Source organism: Archocentrus centrarchus, chromosome 21, assembly GCF_007364275.1.
Source record: "Archocentrus centrarchus isolate MPI-CPG fArcCen1 chromosome 21, fArcCen1, whole genome shotgun sequence".
NCBI classification, from domain to species: domain Eukaryota; kingdom Metazoa; phylum Chordata; class Actinopteri; order Cichliformes; family Cichlidae; genus Archocentrus; species Archocentrus centrarchus.
Window position 1 is genome coordinate 27150601 of NC_044366.1, and position 16410 is coordinate 27167010.

A 16410-nucleotide genomic window follows, 5' to 3' on the forward strand; every position below is an offset into this window, starting at 1 on the left:
TTTGCGGCTTTCTCCTTGAGAACCGTGCCGCCTTCAGGTGCCCCTCGTTAAAACGCCACCTTCACCTTATAACTTTCTGATTGCTCATTAACGGTGCGATTTTATCCCGTGTTTGACTTAGAAAAGCAGGTAAACAACAAAGGAATATGGTTCCCAAGGTGCCAAACTGATCCTATTACAAAACTTAAAATGAATCAGCTGCATGTGGTAATGTGATGCATTGTAGTAATATAATTTCTATATATATTTTCTTTTTATTTCTAAACTTAAAAGAGCCAATACATTTTCAATATTTGCAAACATGGAAAATGTTACAAAATATATTGACTTTTGATATCTTAGAAATGAAGATCATAAAATATCTAATGCGTATAAGTAACAGCTGATGTGTTGTAGTGACAGGTGAAGTTTGGTTGGAGCCAACTGGTATTGATCAACAGTACACTTTTGGCCGTTTGTTCGTGGGCCGTTCCGTGAAATTAACATTTCCGACTGCATGTGAAGGTAGCACTAGCCATAGGACAATGTTACCACTCTGCCTCTGATTGGCCCAGATGAAAAACTGCCACACTGTCCCCCTCCTCAGCCCCCCCGTCACAACTCCCCAGGCAGGGAGTGAGCAGACTGAGTCAAGTCTGAGTGTGATATGTCTCCTGTATATACTGGCACGATGAGTGACTAACAAATTTAACAAAAATCATCTGCGCAGTGTGTGGATAAGAGCTCATATCCGAGACTGAGAGTCAAAACCCTGCTATAAAATATAAAACACTTTATAATAATAATAATAATAATAATAATAATAATAATGCAAACAAATCCAAGCTGATTAAATGTAATTGCACAAAAGGCTGATGTTTATTATGCTGCATAGAACTGCATTACATTTGCCCTCCATATATGTAAATGAGATGGACGCATTGTGGAAATATCAGTGCAACTCAGTACAAAAGAGCAAACTTAAGCTTTTAAGCATGCACTTATTACATACAGGCGAAGCTGAAGCCTCGAGACTTAAGTCAGACTGACATCTCAAAAAAGGAGACGTAAGACTTGACATGGACTTGAGACAGAAAAGTACAAACACATGAATCTTTCAACGTTAACAGTGAAGAAGACAGGCACTGTCATTTTCTGCATTCATATGAAGACTCGACTGACTCAGGCCGAACTCTATATAGGTCGGTGACCTAATAGATCTATATACATACTAAATGACTTGCAATTTGACCTACACTTCTACAAAAAATGTCAGTCTGGCTGTGGGGTTATTACGTCACAGTATATATTTATCACATGTGTCTTTCCTTGCATAAAACTGGTTTTGTCTATACAGTCATATGAAAAATTAAACATTCACATGAATCTATGCAGTCCTGTGAAAAATGTCTCCACAGAGAAAAAAAAAACCCAAGAGCTACATCTTGGACTCTACAGGGTTCAGTTAACATGTTAAAGTTTGTGACAGTACAATTAGGAAAAAACAAGTATGACATGTTCAGAAGGGTCGCCAGGAGAAAGCGTCTTCTCTCTAAAAAAGAACATGACAGCACGGCTTAAATGCAACTTTGCTTATGTTTGCAAAGTTGCATTTGAAGCAACCAAAAAGACTTCTGGAACAATGTCCTTTGGATAGATGAGACCAAAGTGGAGATGTTTGACTATAATGCACAGTGCCACATTTGGTGATTACCAAATATAGCATATCAGCACAAATCTCTATATACCAAAGTATTCTAGAGTCGAATGTGAGGCCGTCTGTCTGTCAGCTAAAGCTTGGCCCAAACTGGGTCATGGAGCAGGTCAGTGATCCCACACACAGCAGCAACACAATGGCTGAAAAAGAAAAGAATCAAGGTGCTGCAACGGTCCAGTCAAAGTCCAGACTTCAACCTGACTGAAATGCTGTTGCAGGACCTTAAGAGAGCTGCGCATAAATGAATGCCCTTAAATCTCAACGAAGTGAAGCAATGCTGTAAAGAAGAGTGGGTCAAAATTCGCCCACAACAATGCGAGAGACTGATAAAAGTCATACAGACAAAAATTACTTCAGGTTATTTCTCTGTGAGCTGTTGATTAATGGGGTGTAGTTTTGTTTTTCACTGAATCCTGTGAAAACTTTCTGTTTCATGACTGTATATCTAATTTGCATTTTTTAATTTTTGTTTTTATGGAGCATACTGTTATTATTTGACTTTCTTTTTCTAACACACTTAAAGCTTTTATTGGGCTCAAAATCATATTATCAAGAAAGATGTTGCCAAGAAGGCAGCACGAAAGTTTTCTCGCAATATATTATAACACAAACAACAGAAAGAGGGGAAAAAAAGCAATCCCACTGCAGTCATCCGTAGATAATAATATAATATAATAGATAATAAAACATCTGAATGCTTCCTGATGTTGGTTAGTTTTTCCATGTTTCAGGAGTCTCCCAAAAGGTGGATTATCTACATAATCATATTTAATTCTGATTTCAGAACAGTTTGTGGTTTATCAGTAATTTATGAACTTTGTTGATGATGTGAAGGTCTGACTTGTGTTTCAAACTATATCAGCATACACCAGTCAAGCTTAACAATATGACCACTGTCTGGTGACATCGATAACACTGATTATATCCTCATCATGTCACCTGTTAGTGGGTGGGAAATATGAGGGATGATGTTAGAAGTTGATGTTAGAAGCAGGAAAAATGAGTAAAGAGTTTGACAAGGGCTGAAGACTGGGTCAGAACATCCAAAACTGCAGCTCCTGTGGGGTGTTCCCGGTGTACAGCGGTCAGAATCTATCAAAAGTGATCCAAGGAAGATACAGCGGTGAACCAGTGACTGAGTCATGGGCAGCCAAGGCTGACTGATGCAAGTGGGGAGCAAAGGCTGGCTTGTGTGGTGACGAGCTACTGTTGCTCATATTGGTGAAAAAGCTCATGCTGGTTCTGATAGAGAGGTGTCAGAATGCACAGAGCATCACAGTTTGTTGTGTATGGGGCTGAATAGCCACAGACTAATCAGGGTGCCCCTGCTGACCCCTGTCCACAGAGCAGGAGAAGAAGGTGTCCTGGTCTGATGAATCAAATTTTTACACCATGTGGATGGCCATGTGTGTGTGTGTGTGTGCGTGTGTGTGTGTGTGTGTGTGTGTGTGTGTGTGTGTGTGTGTGTGTGTGTGTGTGTGTGTGTGTGTGCGTCACTTACCTGGTGGACACCTGGCACCAAGATGCACTATGGGAAGAAGGCAAGCTGGCGGAGGCAGTGTGGCACTTTGGGCGATGTTCTGCTGGGAACCATTGTGTCCTGCCATCCATGTGGAAGTTACTTTGACACGTACCACCTTCCTAAACATTGTTACAAACCATATATACCCTTTCATGGAAACAGTATTTCCTGATGCCTGTGGCCTCTTTCAGCAGGATAATGCACCTTGCCACAAAGCAAAAATGCTTCAGGAATGGTTTGAGGAGCACAACATGTTTGAGGTGTTGACTAGGCCTCCAAATTCCCCAGATCTCAATCCAATCGAGCATCTGTGGGATGTGCTGGACAAACAAGTCCAATCCATGGATGCCTACCTCATGAACTACAGGACTTAAAGGATCTGTTTCTAACACCTTGGTGCAGAAACCACAGCACACCTTCAGGGGTCTACTGGAGTCCATGCCTCAATGGGTCAGGACTGTTTGGGCAGTAAATGAGGGACCAACACAGTATTAGGTCATAATGTTATGCTTGATTGGTGTACATGAAAAGCTGTGTTCAAAGGTAAATTTTACCTTAAGGATACAGGCAGAGTATATAGCAAAACTGTAGTTATAATCATATACGCTGTATTGCTGCCTTTGCAGTTTCAAAAATATCTTGGAAGAAAAAATATTGCATGTGCTGTGAGCTGTGGGAACAGTGAAACAGGTGTCCCATTTTCATTTCTACAGAATAATGATTTTATAGCATTAATGATCCATGAAATGGCTTGACAAAAAAACAAAACAAAAAAACAAAAACACTTGGACGATTCTGTTGTACAAGTCAGCAAAACATCTGAATGCTTCCTGATGCTGTTTAGTTTTTCATGTGTTTCAGGAGTCTCCCAAAAGGTGGATTTTCTATATAATCAGATTTTATTCAGATTTCAGAACAGTTCATGGTTTGTCAGTACCAAATTAACTTTGTTGATGATGTGAAGGTCCGAAAATGTGAAGTGAACACTTAATTGTACTCTCCCCTCCAAAAGTATTGGATCAGTGAGGCCAGTCCTTTTATTTTTGCTGTAAACTGAAACATTTGGGTTTGACCCCAAAAAATCAGTGAGACAAAAAAAAATCAACACCTCAGCTTTTATTTCCAGGTATTTACATCTGGATCTGATCCACAGTTCAGGAGACAGCCCTTTTTGTCTGAACCCTCCTGTTTTTCCTGTATTGGACCATCCATCCATTCTCTCCCGCTTATCCGGAGCCGGGTCGCGGGGGGCAGGAGCCTAAGCAAAGAAGCCCAGGCTTCCCTCTCCTTCTGCTAACAGTAGATTGTGATACCTTCACTCCTGCCCTCTGGAGGTTGTTGCTGATGTCACTAACAGTTGTTTTAGGGTCTTTCTTCACAGCACTTAATGTTTCTGTCATCAGCTGCTGTTGCTTTCCTTGGTCCTGTTCCACATCTGTTGCTTAGCACACCAATGATGACTTTCTTCTTCAGGACGTTCCAAACAGTTGTACTGGCTTTGGCCAATGTTTGTGCAGTGGCTCTGACTGATTTTCCATCTTCTCTCAGCTTCACAGTTACTTGTTTGTCACCCACAGACAGCTCTCTGGTTTTCCTGCTTATTACTCCTCTAACTATGACTGCACAGTCTGCAGAGGCAAGACCCACATCTGAAACTGAGTGCAGCCATTCAGCGCTATTTATTGTTTGAATAATCAATGTAACAGGACACACCTGGGCAACAAAACACACCTGTCAGTCACATGTTCCAATACTTTTGTTCACAAGAAAAATGAGTGGCTTCAGACAAAAGCTGCTATCTTCTGAACTGTGTATCAGGTCCAGATGTAAATACCTGGAAATAAAAGCTCAGATGTTGATTGTCTCATATTCATCAAATGTTTTCAGTCTACAGCAAAAATAAAGGGAGTGGCCTCACCGTTCCAATACTTTTGAAGGGGAGTGTATATACCCAGTGAGCCTGTAGCCATAGTGCATAGCTTCAGTTGAGCTTGTATTTCCCACCTTGCAGAGTGTTGCTGTCATCTCTTTCACCACTGCTACTGGCTTACAACCTGCGGCAACTCTCTATTGTAGCTCAGTCACTTTATTGTGGACTTGCGGATAGTTGCTTGGAAACAGTAAACCTTACCTCCCACAGACCAGGGGCAACCCCCACAGTAACTGATATCACCAGAGGACAGCTGCTGTTTACCTCCATCCATGGAGACAGACTCATGCTGGTTTCTTTTCACATGGGATACAGATACAGATAAACTGAACTGCTTTCCTTCAGCAGAGCCTGTCAACATTGAGAAAAAAAAAAATATATGGGAAAATGTATAAATTAAAATGATAAAAATTGCCCCGAAAGAATACCCTGTAGAAGAGGTAACTATTTATTCCCACTGTTGGTTTAATTTCCTCTCTGTTGTTGTCTCATATTCCCTGCCACTCAACCCCCAACCTGCATGTATATGTTGTCAAAGCGGATAACAAAAACTCTGTATTGACCAGTTGGTTAAAATACACTGGTGTAATTATTCTAATTGTCTTAGATGTTGATCCTTTAATGTTTGAAGGCAGCAGAGCATATGGCCTTTATAAAGTGCAGGCATGGCAGGAATTTAAGGCTTAAGAGTCATTAACAGTTTAGCCAACAGAAAAAGAGATTTTCACCACCACAAGGTTCATAGAGCTCAGAGCCCCTGAAGCCCGTGGAGCTTGAAACTGCAGCCAGTAAGTGTTATGGCAACAGTTCATTAGTCTCTGATTGCCAGGCTTTCAGGCACATTGTTTCAGCTATTCTAGTTAATTTAGTAATTACGTTTATAGCTGAAATCTGAAATAATTACCATCAATTATTTAGCATACTTGTTTACAGTTTTTCTTGCCCTGGAACAAGTTATATGGTAATTTACTATATTATTTTTTTCCTTAAAAACAAATGACTACAGACAAAGTTAGCGAATAATTTAAACAACAGAGGTTTCGAAATCATCAAATTTCTAAAGCCATTGCTCATGGCTGAGTGACCATTTTTGCACTGAATCAGCCCTGTCGTCCAAATCTTGATTGGCAGACGTTGAACCAATCAGAAAACGGGAGCACTCGGCTTGACCAGTCATAACGCACAGTACTTATGGAGGGGCGGGACTTAAAAAGTGCCAATGAGCTGGCAGAAGTTGGGCTGTACATGGTTATCGGATAAAAAAGAGCACCGGAAACTCAAAGTTTACAGCTCATGAAACTCCCAGAATGAATGGGACAACTTACTCTAACTTTGACAATCAAGAACATGTGCTGAAACTGGGAGAGACGTTTGAGAAACACCCTAAAAGTGCCTATCACACAGTGCGATGTAAGTCGGGGTTTGAATCGTTTTGACTACATTTTGGTTTGGCTAACGGTAGCATGCTAGTTAGCTCATTAGCTGAAAATCCGTAAGCAGATGTTTGAGGTGTAGCTAGTTTAGCCGCCTCGTCAGTAGTTTATATCGGCTTACTGGTGGGACACGCTTGTAAAAATGACATTTCATTAATTTTGTAAGTAAGTTAACTCTCGGATATAGATTTGAAGCTATGAGCTGTCAATTTGTTAGCTAATGTTAGCCCGGCATAAGTCTGTACAATACTACCACCTGGTGGTGCCTGTAGAGCACCGCAGCACTATCAAACGTGTCATTGGAATATATATATATATATATTATATATATATGGGCATATGTGTATATATATTTTTACAAATATTTGATTTTCTTGACTTTTTTTTATTGCTACAGATGACTTCAAACCAGCATCCATTGATACGTCATGTGAAGGAGAGCTCGAAGTGGGCAAAGGAGAGCAAGTCACCATTACTTTACCTAATTTAGAGGTTAGTGTTTGGTGCTCCAGAGCTTTACACTGCGAGAAATATGTGTGTGTGGATTTAGGGGGTGGATCATTAACCTCCTGAGACTTGAGCTCCTGTTATTTGCGATGCATTTTTAATTTCTCCTAGATATTTGTGATTAGATGGACCTGATATGTATATAAACTAAGCTTCCTCTTCAAACAGGAAATTGTACTGCCCCGAGCTCATGTTTTGAACCTAACTTGAACATAGTTTACAGTCCACAGCAGATTTGGACTTTTTCACATAATTTGGGTGGGTGGTTGGTCAAATTTTCAAGTTTGATTTTGTGAACTAAATTTAAGACAGATCTTTTTTCAGAGAATATTTTGGAGAATTTGTCATACTTAGGATAACATAGTACTATGAAATCTAGCATACAGCCATACCTGTGTTCCCTCTGTATTGCTTTTTAGGGTTCCAGTGCTCCGGTAACCGTTTTCAAAGGATCCAAGAGGCCTTATATGAAAGAGTGCATCCTCATTGTAAACCATGACACAGGAGAGTACAGATTGGAAAAGCTCAACAGCAATATAGCTGTGAAAAAGACAAGGTGAGGTTAAAAATAGAATGCATACAAATTAAATTAGTATTTTATTTACATTCACTCTTTAAGTTATGCACAGTTATGTACAGGGAGCTGAAAGAAACACATGCAATTGCTCATGTTTTGTTGGCTTGTTCTTGTGGATTTTCAGGGCTGAAGGTAGCAGTAAGATTCATTCTCGCCTGGAGCAACAGACCAGTCGTCTGGGCCAGCAGATGAGGAGTAATAACAGCAACAGTAACAAGACCCCAGCCAGCACCAAGAGTTCTCCTCCCAAAGAGAAGACTTCCCCAGCATCCCCAATGGATGATATTGAGAGAGGTAACATGGTGTCAGGCTCAGTGTCTCAGTGTTGACTGCCTAATTAGCCTCTACATGTGTGTTATTATTTTTATTGGGTTTTACTTTTCAACAAAAGAACAAAAACAAGCAACAATGGCAACGATGCTCAGCAGAGGAAGACGCATCTTTTCTGTATTTATCTGAAGTGGAGCGTAAACGACATGGAGGATTTCAGGCCTCCAAATTAGGGAAAAATAGTTGTAATATCTGCTGAAGAACGACTGTTATGAAATGGGGCTGTATTGTTATCCAGACTTGGCAGCTTGTTACAAAATGTAGCAAACGTTTTAGTGTGGCTCTTAGTGAAGTCCTGTGGAATGTGCCCCAGTATTATCTTGTGCCGCCCAGTGATTGGTTTATTGGAGAGCTGCTGAGGCATATTTTTCCTGGCACAGTAAGAACGTTAAACAATTTTGAGATAAATGTTTTTTGTATGTAAGAATTTGGAAGAAGAGACGTCTGGTCAAGCTCAGTTCCTAAAATTTTTCTGCAATTTGTGGAAAACTGATTCCCAATATTTCTGCAGTCTGGGGCAGGACGAAAGGCAGGGTAAAAGACCGGCAGTATTTATTTTTACATTTAGGAGATAAAGGTGACTTACCTGCCTTGAATTCAGAAAAGCGACCAGGTGTTTTTTTTTTTTTTTACATTATTCCAATGGCCTCTTACATACTGTGATCTGTGATTTTTTTTTTTTTTTTTTTTTTAAAGCATGTTTTTATTTGGATATTTTATTTTCCTGATATTAATGTGCAGACCTCCCTCATAACTTGAGTTAATTCTAACTCATTATTTTTGTTTGTGGATGTTTATCTGTGTACAGAACTGATGGCCGAGGCTCGAGTCATGGATCAGATGAGCAGCAGCGACAGTTCCTCAGACTCTAACAGCTCGTCATCCTCCAGCAGCGACGACAGCTCCAGCAGCAGTGATTCAGAAGATGAACGGACTTCCGTGCCACCCTCAACCAACCAGAGCATGCCTATCATCACCAGCATCGACACCTACAGTCACCACCAGGAGAGTGGAGGAGGACTCATGAACACCCTCAGTGAGTAACCCCCTTAGTTTGATCTGAGTCTGTAGGAGCCATTATGTTTTAACTTGTCTTTTTTTCCCACCTTAGAAAGACAAATTGTACACAAAAATTTTCAGCATAAAGGCCGTTTCACACCGGACGCGTAAATTCCGTGCGAATGTTTCGTGCGTTAAAAATATTTTTCGGACTCTCCTGTTCTTAATGCAGCCGTTCACACCGACCGCGTCATTTCACAGGACGAATTTGCGGCATTTATTTTTTCGGATCAAGTTCGATTTTTCTGACTTTCGCAAGCGAACAAACAGGACTGACCAATCAGAGTGCTGCATTTAGCAGCATGCGAGGTCATAGCTCAAAACACGAACCGATGTACTGAATATACAGTGATGTGGGAACAATAAAATCATAATATTTTACCTCAGACACAGTCCGCTCTCTGATATTATCCTCTGCCTCCTCACATGTGATCCCAACTCTGCCAACAATAGCTCAAACTGTCCCACTGACATCCAGAAATTTGAGTGAAAGCATCCGTGATGCAGCTTCAGCTCCGTGATCAAACCATGAAACTCTCCCTGTGCTGCTTTCTTATGAGTTGGATGAACCCATAAACTCTGTTTCTTCCTTCTCTTGTTTAGAAACATCAGGACCATTACATCATCACTTGATGTCGACTGCATTTTTTTTCCCACCGTGCGTTATATAGGGAGGATTTAGTCGCAAAAACGCAACGCGTCCGGTGTGTATATAGGTTACACGACAGGTTCGCATCCGAAAGATTCGGAATGTCGTGTTGTTTTTACGCAACGCATCCGGTGTGAAAGGGCCTTTAATGTGAACGCTTGTGACTCATGTACTCTACAGAGCTGTAGGATTAGTTTTGTGTCATAATATGACAGGGCAAGTTCTCTGAGTGTCAGTTCTCTTTAATATGAGCCAGTATAAAAGCAGTAGGAACTCTTAAACTCAGTCAACCAGTTCAGTGGTTGCACATAGCTTTGTAGCTGCAAGTGGACATTCCAGTCTTTGCCTGGCTAGGTAACGCTGCAGTGTATTTATCACCCTCCTGGTATGTTAGTCGGCATTTGGTGGACTGCCCCGGCTCTGGTTTCCCAGGTAACCTTCTAACGTATTCTAAGATGTTGGTTTGTAAAACTTGAGCTGGTAGTAAATCCGTTAGGTTATAAGTCAGATGTATTAATCACTCAAATTAATAGTTGCTTCATTCATTCGCCTCACAATTGAGAAAAGTCTATATAGGAACCATGCCCTTTACATTAACTTCATTTTGTTTATAGATTATATTTTATACACAATTTTTTTTTTTTTTTGCTTCAAATAAAGTGTGTTACTGAGCTTCTTAACTTAGAGATGAGGTGGATCCGCTTCTTAACTTCATCATCAAAACAACTTTGGTTCACAGCAAAGCATTTAACACACAAACCACACGACAAGACATGCAGGACCGAATATTTAATCAAAAGTCTTCTTTCCAAAAGCCTAAGCAGAGAAACCCAGAACTCCCTCTCCACAGTCAGCTCCTCCAGCTTATCTGGGGGAATTCTGGGGCGTTCCCAGGCCAGCCGAGAGACATAATCTCTCCAATGTGACCTCAAGATACTTAAACTCCTCCACTTGAGGAAGCAACTCTGACCCTGACCTAGAGTGGGGACTCCACCCTTTTCCGGCTGAGAGCCATGGCCCCAGTCTTGGAGGTGCTAATTCTTGTACCTGTGAACTGCTCCACTATGAGCTAGAGGCCACCAGCTGATGAAGCCAACAGCACCACATCTGTAAAAAGCAGAGATGAGATTCTGAGGTCACAAAGGCAGAAGCCTTCTGCCACTTGGTGACAATTTGCAGAGAAGTGACTTCAACTCTAAGACTGAAAACCACTGTTAAAATGGAAAGTTTGGGGAATCTGCTGAAACAAACAAAGCTGTACATGCAAAAGTGAAGAGACCCTGTTTAAAAAGAATTAACTTAAGACACATGTGTAAAACTATGTCTGTCTGTCTGTGCTGCAGAAAATGACCTTCATTTGAGTGAATCGGGCAGTGAAAGTGACTGAACAACATGAGGACATCCTCCTGTCTGCAGATCTCAGGAGCATTTTCAGTGAGGGGTGAAGGAGCCAGTCACAGACCTGTCAGTGTCTTCTCTACATATCCATAGAATATATATATATATATATATATATATATATATATATATATATGTGTATATGTGTTGCTGCTCTGCCAACAATCAGATTTTATGTCACATGTATGGCTTTATATTTGTGTGCGAAGACTGTATGTTAATGATGCCTTAGTTCAGAGAACTGTGATGTTATTAATGGGAGAGAAACTGTAAATTATGATGTGCTGTCTGTGATGTATCTCACTGGATGCGTCTGTGTAGTTAAACTGACCAAGAAAATGTGAGTGGCAGAGTGACTGGGATCTTCATGTCTTAAACCATAACTTGGCTTTCTCATTTCACCGTAGAAGCAATAAAAACTTTAGTTGTGCTTAGATAAGATATAATAAGTTGATGGCTTCAGGTTAGTCTCAGCTGCATATGTTTTTTTTTTTTTGTTTTTGTTTGTTTTTTTCTCAATTGGAGACATGTCTGTTAACAGAAATGAAAGCCACACTGTTTCAGTTATATTGAGCCTTTTACTTTGAAAGTTGCATTCATCACATTAATTTATTGTTTTTTTTTTTTTTTTTTTTTTTTTTGGAAATCACACAAAGAAGTCTCATGTATTTACTTTTTGCTCTGTTTTTGGTCTTCTCCAACTCCTGAGAAAAAGGCCAGAAAATCCAAACCATGAGCTGAAAGATGCTAAAATGCTTCACGGAGCAGAAGTGAAACGGCAGGTGCTAATTATCTGTGGCTCACTGCATTGCACTAGTCATGTATTCATTGTTAAAATATGAATATTGGTTCAACCTGAAGACGTAAGATGTCCCCAAAACCTTGTAGATCATGATTTAGTATACAGCTGGGTCTTATTTCTGGCAAAGTAGTACATTAGTACTTACGTCGACTCAGTCATGCTTTGTAGCTTTAAACCTGCGATACTTGAATCTAATTATTTATATTTCTAAATATACTCGACCAATGGTGAATTGCTTATATTTTATATATATTTTCACAACCAAGCAACTGGAAGTACAAGCTAATACGAGCTGTGCTAAAAATGAAACAAAAAAAAAAAAGCCAGCTAAGTTGATGCTGCACCTCAGTGTGAGTCTTAAAGAACTTCATGTGCCTTTTGTTGTTTCCCTCAGCCTGCTCTAATGTAGGGCTTCCTATTTTCTCATGACCTCCATATTTTACTGCTGAGCTGTCGCAACAGGCAAGAAGATGCTGTTTATGGTTTAGATTTAATTTTTTGGCAACCCTACTGACTGGTACAGTGAGAGAGGGGATGGCTTTGAAGCCAAATAAATGACCCCAAACAATTGTTTGAGGAATTCCTTTGTACAAAAATAAAAGATTTTAATGATTTCCTGTGCTTTCGCATCAATTTGCATTCATGTTACTCCAATGTGTGTGTAGTATTTGGTGACCCTTCCCCCTGTTTTGTGCAATTTATTCCGATTTTTCAGGGGTGGAGTGGGGATTGTGTGTGTGTGTGTGTGGGGGGGGGGGGTCAGATGATTTCAAAGTCTCAAAAACGTAACAAACATGATACACTTGGTGTTACAGAGTTAAATATGATGTAAGGAATCCCCAGTATGTGGAAAGAATTTCACTTGAATTCCTTCCCCTGGATTGAAGAAAGAGCACATGTGAAAACTTGTCAAGTTGTTTTCTTTGGAATGGCTGCTGTGGTAAAGAGCACATCTATTGCTTCTTAGTCTACGCCCCACCATAAATAAATGTTTAAGATTGCAGAGCAGTCTCTCTGCTGATAAACTGGACCATTTCAGTTGTAAGGCACAAAATATGACATAGAACCAAAGAGCAAATTTTGGAAGGAAATGAAAGAAGTAGAAAATGACAGCAGCACCAAACTAAACATCTAAAACAATGTTAGTTTTTATTTTAAAGGGTATTTGTCCCAAATTTTAAAAAAAATAAATAAATTATGGGGCTTAGTCCTGCACATAGGCTTTCCTCTCACTAAGATTTCTGCCTCCACCTCCAATACAGTGGTGCAGAATTTTATTTGTGGTAATCAGTATTTTTAAACTTGTCCGTCAACCTGGCTGGCTAGTTTTACCAAAACTGCTCATCACATAATATATTTTCACAGATTTTTTTTTAAAACCAGAAAAAGGGCAAAAATCATTCTTTACCTTGGAAATAATTGGAAAAAAATCCTTCAGATGAATCTCACATCCTGCCTCAGAGAATCACTGCTCAGTTAGACGGAGATATGGCTCAACGAGCTGGAAGAAGTCTGCTTTGATTTATTTATTTTTTTAATAATATTTTTTACTGCTCAAAGAAAGCAAGTCCTTGTTGTTGATTGTTGACAGCTAAGTGGAAGAATACTTCATTTTTATTTATAATCTTGTAGCATTTTGTTACATTGATATCATTATTGGTCAGACTGGAAAGCTCTGACACAAATCATGCAAAAAGTTCATTTTTACTGACCCAATTTTTTTACTCTAAATTCTACATCTTTTTGCCCTCCGTTATTTTCTGTCTTAATAGTTAAAAAATAAATACAGATAATCTTGGGGCATTTTACACTATAAAAATCAAACCTCTGCAGTACAGAACAAAAATTTCTTTTAACATGCACTTGGGAGGAAAAACTCCTTTTTTAATCAGAGAGCATCTACATCTGTCATGGAGTAAAGGAAGTGTGGAGACAGAAAAGATTCGCTCAGAGAAATAACAAACACCGGGTCAGTCGGTTGGACCATAAATTGCAGATAAGAAACATTCAGCTGCAGAACCAGACATACCTGCAGGGAAAGAGATGAGGCAGGAGAAGAAAGACAAAGTTAATCACAAGCTATAATGGAATATAATTGGATGATGAGTACAAGAGGAAAGTAGAGGAGATGTGCTAAATGTATCACTGAAAGGCCCCCAGTCTAGGTGTAAATTACAATTAATGTGGATGTTTCAGTGCATTTTTGGACAAGACTTGTAATTAAAACTTCGTATTTGGGTCTTTAAGAACCGAAGAACTCAAAACTGAACTAAATACACCGCTCACAAAAATTAAAAATTAAAGGAACACTTTGAAAACACAAGAAAAAAACTGTTGGTACAACCCATCACCTTATCAGTCACACTGTCATTTACATTTAGTATCTTGGCAGCAAGACTTGGGCTAACATTCACAAAATAATTATTAAATTCATTTACAATTTCATTCTGCTCGTAAATTTCATGATCATCCTTAACAAAATATTGTGAAACACCAAATTTTGTTTTATTTTTCAAAACACCATTCATTACTCGCCATGTCGCTTTCATGTCATTTTTACTTTTATCTAATAAATCACTGTAATGTTTATTTTTATGCTTTCTGATAATCCATACCATCAGACTCAAAGCCTGATGAACCTGAGCCGTAGACTTGGGGAGTAGCAGGTGAGAGGGGTTCGATCTGGAGATAAGGTACGGTTCTGCACAGTGAGGACGGTAACTAATGAATTTGGATTATTGGATTTATTGAATGGTTTCCCAGTGAGACTGAAGGCTGTTGAAAAAACAAGCAGCCTGTTCCAAAACAACACCTGCATTATCAGAATTCGGCTCCCTAGCCGGCCTTGGCTGGCAATCATATCTCTCCAGAGCTATGTGTGAAGGCCGCTATCCCCCTCAGCCCTCTCTGTGATTTGTGAAGCTGGATCTGGTGTACCAAGGCCGCTGATGAACTTCCATCACTATCAGCGAACTGTTTGGCTGGGAGCTGGCATCTGGGCTCCACAATGCCCCCACCCTCTCGTCTCCGTCTGCATCCCCTCCTGACCCTGACCCTACCCACCATACTGCTATCCCGGCTTTATATGTGCAATATGCTTTTTGCTGAGGTGTTTTTTGGAACCTCGTAAGGTGTTCTTTATGAACACAGTATGAGATGATTTTTTGAACCTAACTATCCCAATGTATCTCTTTCTGTCTCTCTGCTAAAGGTAGCGCCGTTGTGAAACGGTTGCATGACCTCAGACATCTGTCCCCCCTGTCTGTGTTATGTTTTTGTTTTGGATGGATGTTCTGTTAACTGCAATTTCCCCATTTGTGGGACTAATAAAGGCATTCTTGATTCTTCCAGCGGCACGCAATCAATTTCTGGCAGCCGATCACTTTAGTACACAAGCACAAAAATATATAATTGCATTAAGTTTTGGTCTTTTGTAGCATGGATCATGCCTATACGACCCCATCGAGTGTCTGATCAATACTTAGGCGTGAGACAGTGTGCAGATTTGTGTATAAAAACGCTGCTGTGTCTCACCAGTACAGCACTACTAACTTTTATTTTAAAAACATCTTGTCGCAGACTTTGTGCATCAACAAACAGTGATATGAAAAAATACTTAAGTCCACTATAGTGAAATCAAACTAAGATGATATTTTAGCAAGGAAAGGATCCATTGAGATTAAAAATCTCTTATTTTCATGGGTGTTCAGACTAAGATAATCAGCAGTAGAATATAATCATGTAAAACAGAAATACAAACGTCACATAGTTAAAATACATGTTCATAGACATAAAATAAATAAAAATTTATAACATAAGTGTGTGAGGTTTCACAACCTGCGCAAATATCTCTTCTGTGTTTTTTGAATAATCATGTTTAGAACGGACTTGACGGTAAGTTTCACAAAGTCGAGCACGACTGCGTGTAGCTGACACGTCTCCACAGGGAAGTTGCGCAGTTCCATCAGATCGTACTTCTGTGACATTGTAAAACCTTCGCACTGTGCAAACGCTGCAGAGACAAGCTTATAACCTAATTCCTGACCTGACCTCATCCTACTGGTCATGTGCAGGTACTGCTGTTTTATTCGCACAGAGCACAGTACCTGCGCTGAAGCAGTCACGGGGGCCGTAGCGCCTTTAGCGGCTACGCCCGTCACAGTCACGGTGTTCCATTAACTAGCTAACCTCATACCACACAACGTGTGTAATTCACATCTCAAACTAATAATAATGAGAGATTCCCTTCATAAAACATCTGCAAAACATAGCTGATAACTCTATAACTAAACACATAAACACCGACATGAGAACTCCCATGATCCTTTGCTCTGACGCTAACCCAGTGTGCAGGCTACGATACAGAAAAAACAAACAAACGTATTTTAAGTTGTGCTGTTTCCACAGCATATTTCTGTGCTGACTTTAGACTCTTTGTGCAGGCAAGCGGTTAGAGGATATGCCCTATGGTGCTGAAAGCTGGTATAGATGCTTTTGGGTAAAATAA

The 16410-nt window shown here is 39.9% G+C and overlaps 1 protein-coding gene across 1 annotated transcript; it reads left to right on the forward strand.

Moving 5' to 3' along the window:
* Positions 1 to 6378: 6378 nt before the first annotated feature.
* eaf2 (ELL associated factor 2) lies at positions 6379 to 11444 on the forward strand. The gene is made up of 6 exons (XM_030758511.1): positions 6379 to 6558; positions 6979 to 7073; positions 7508 to 7644; positions 7790 to 7959; positions 8804 to 9031; positions 11047 to 11444. The coding sequence occupies exons 1-6, from the start codon at positions 6456 to 6458 to the stop codon at positions 11088 to 11090; spliced, it is 777 nt and encodes a 258-aa protein (XP_030614371.1). The 5' UTR covers positions 6379 to 6455; the 3' UTR covers positions 11091 to 11444.
* The last annotated feature ends 4966 nt before the right edge of the window (positions 11445 to 16410 follow it).

What these genes read in the sequence shown, in the direction of transcription:
- eaf2 (XM_030758511.1), top strand. Translation starts at nt 6,456, where the DNA reads ATGAATGGGACAACTTACTCTAACTTTGACAATCAAGAACATGTGCTG. An exon ending in TTACTTTACCTAATTTAGAG is followed by an intron (nt 7,074 to 7,507) that starts GTTAGTGTTTGG and finishes ATTGCTTTTTAG; the next exon opens with GGTTCCAGTGCTCCGGTAAC. An exon ending in ATAGCTGTGAAAAAGACAAG is followed by an intron (nt 7,645 to 7,789) that starts GTGAGGTTAAAA and finishes GTGGATTTTCAG; the next exon opens with GGCTGAAGGTAGCAGTAAGA.